This window comes from Etheostoma spectabile, chromosome 6 (assembly GCF_008692095.1).
Source record: "Etheostoma spectabile isolate EspeVRDwgs_2016 chromosome 6, UIUC_Espe_1.0, whole genome shotgun sequence".
In the NCBI taxonomy this organism is placed as follows: domain Eukaryota; kingdom Metazoa; phylum Chordata; class Actinopteri; order Perciformes; family Percidae; genus Etheostoma; species Etheostoma spectabile.
In genome coordinates this window covers 8,711,686-8,714,641 of record NC_045738.1, presented here as the reverse complement: position 1 = coordinate 8,714,641, position 2,956 = coordinate 8,711,686, and the positions used below count along the sequence as shown (strand labels likewise).

At 43.9% G+C, this 2,956-nt stretch overlaps 1 protein-coding gene across 2 annotated transcripts in view; it reads right to left on the bottom strand.

The window, feature by feature from the left end:
* invs (inversin) overlaps positions 1 to 2,956 on the bottom strand; it is a 22,778-nt gene that overhangs the window by 10,375 nt on the left and 9,447 nt on the right. Inside the window, exons 4-6 of one of the 2 annotated variants that reach the window (XM_032519377.1) lie at positions 2,362 to 2,528; positions 932 to 1,105; positions 135 to 302 (exon numbers count right to left, since the gene is read on the bottom strand). In XM_032519377.1, the coding sequence (XP_032375268.1) occupies positions 135 to 302; positions 932 to 1,105; positions 2,362 to 2,528 (509 nt within the window). The remainder of the gene's footprint in view (positions 1 to 134; positions 303 to 931; positions 1,106 to 2,361; positions 2,529 to 2,956) is intronic. The other variant, XM_032519379.1, reaches the window with a different exon arrangement.

The following is a 2,956-nucleotide window of genomic DNA, read 5'->3' as shown; positions in this document are numbered from 1 at the left end:
CACACACACACACACACACACACACACACACACACACACAGAATGACTGATGAGGATAAAGGAGGATAGATGATGATGATGTTGATGATGACAGATTGTCTTGAGAGCATGTGTGTGTGCACAATAGTTTGTACCAGTATACAGCGGACAGTTTGTGTGGCGCTGGGTTCCTGACTGTGCGCTGCCCAGTGCAGAGGGATCTTGCCCTCGCTGTCTGGGATGCCTATGTTGGAATCATGCTTGATCAGAAGGCGGACGTGTTCTGGTCGGTTATAAAATGCCGACCAGTGGAGAGCGGTTTGCTGCACAGAGAAAGAGTGAGAGAGAGAGAGAGAGATGAAACGGAAGAGCCAAAGATAATGAATGTATTTCAAAACAGAGGGGGCTGTTGTAACACCAGGTTTGAGGTTTTCATTTACGTTAAAAAGAAATTATTCCACTTTAACAGAAAATATGAGAGCAACATGCTACACAAAGCTCTTTTTGAAAATCTAGCATTGAGCTGAGATTGTACTTTAGATACTGCCGTCATGACGGTTAGTAAGCTATTCTGAGATTTGCTGAGACCACTGTCATCTGACACGATGATGCATATTGGATTATTACAAAACTAACTACTGATGTCAGATGCACATCAGCTCCAACAGACAAAGGACACTGTGTTTGTGGTTTTATCATCAGAACACAGGACAAAGCCACAGATTGTTAAATTGTTCACTGCTGTGTGAGCAAGCCTCTCAGTGTTTATGTGCGTAATGACCTCAAATTCCTGCTGCTTCTTACAAACTATCTTCAGTCCATCAGTTATCTCTTTGCAGGTTATTGATCAGACGCCCAGACTGGCTGCTTTTTGACTGAGGACAAACTATGGACAGTTGTGAAGGCAAACCATCTTCCAACAACGTATTTGTGTATATCTGTACTGTAGTACCTTGTTCTTGTCTTGTGTGTCAACCTCTCCAGGTCCGATGTGTTTAAGCAGCAGGGCGAGGGCTTTTGGGGAGGGGTGTCGGGTGGCCAGGTGAAGTGGGGTCATCTCCTCTAAATCTTTCTGCAGCCAGTTAGCACGCCTGGACAGCAGCAGCTTCAGGAAACGCACATTCCCCTGCAACACGCAAGCACAATTTGCTCAGAAATCACCAATGCTCCTCAATATTAGTCATGAACGAGCAGCAATGACACACACACTCACACACACAGACGCTGCCCAGGCTTTGAGCTGTGTCTGATTTAATCTGTAGGTCATCCATCTTCCCTATCCTGCCTCTCTGTTCAGCGTCTGTGATGAGCTGTTAAACAGTAAACAGTGGCTTTCTGCCTGTCATCCCCTCCACATCATCATCATCATCATCATCATGCTCAATTTTGGTCTTTCACCACTGTGCCGTGGGGTGATGTATTGTGCAACAGCTGTTGCTGGACGACAGGGTATGTGTGTCCATGTTGGCATGACCATGTACACATGTGAGTGTGTTTTGCATATTTGCCATCCTGTGACCACAGTCTGACAGATCTATCTTGTGTGTGAGCATGCATCTAGACTGTGAGTGTGTGTGTGTTCCCATCCACCCTATTCTCAGTCCAATTAGATCGGTAATCCCTGGCCTCTCTCCCTGTCTCAGCCTTTTATTGATCGGATGTCAAAGAGACAGGGCATCCTATCACTAGCATCCCCCAACACACACACACACACACACACACACACACACACACACACACACACACACACACACTCATCTATTCGCAGACACTAATTACCTGCCCTCTTTCTTTAATGATATGATGATCCGTATCAGTATGCTCATAAAAGAAGGCCCCAATAAATAAATGAGTTGTAAAGAGACATTATTAGTCCCACATCCCACTGTTGCCCTGCTAAATCCAGCAAGAGACAACAGACCACCCTGTCTCATTATTATCGTCTCCGCTGTCTAGACTGCAGTGGAGATAACATTAATCTCTTTTCGTTGCATAGATTTTGGTGGGTAAATGTTTGGTGTTTGCTGTGAAACAGGACTTTCTCAATGTAGAATAATTCTCAAATTTATAAGATGTAAGAATAAGTGAAACTCACAGCTACACTGTTTGTGTGGCAGGCCTATATCAGTTGATACCCCCCATAAGCCCTAAAGTTATAACTACAGCCACTAGGGGGCACTGGCTTCCCACTCGAGTTTATGGACTGTCACAATTACTCTATTTTCCATTCATGAAATCCATTAAATCTTAGTCTTCACATTCATTCCATCGTTATAAATCCATCCACTTATCAAGTCTTGTGAATTAAATGTGTCAACTTTATGCCATAGGCATGCGCGTGCTCCAGTGTATGTCTGTGTGTGTATTTGTGGATGTCCAAACCTTCTGTGCGGCAAGGTGCAGAGCAGTGCGCTGGCTGTGGTCGGTCTTGTTGACCGAGGCTCCGGCCTTCAGCAGAATCTCTGCACAATCCAGGCGGTCAGCCAGGACACAGTACATCAAAGGGGTTCGGCCAAACTGGTCCTCACGGTCCCGCAGCGAGGACTCTGCTACATACACATACACACAAGGAAAAGTTGAAGGTTAAAGTCAGAAGGTAAGCCCTACTAGAGACCAAGATTTAGGTCATTGTGCGTTGAATTTTCAAAGCACAATTATGTGGCTTGTGATAGAATATGTTATAATAAATAATAAAGGCCACTCCTTTTGATTAAAATGCAGCCTTTTACTGCTTGTGTTTAATAGGAATTCCACTTCCAGGTTTCTCTATATAGTTGGAGAGCCTGGAAGCCATAATGAAATACTGTGACACTGATAACCTGAAGGAACAGGTTACCTCCTTGCGAAGAGTAAAAGAATTTGCAATGATCAATTGATGCTCTTCCTATACATGTATACATGTATTTTTTTTTTTTAAGATTATTGTTTTGGCATTTACTTGATAGGACAACTTAAACATGAAACGGGGAGAGAGAGA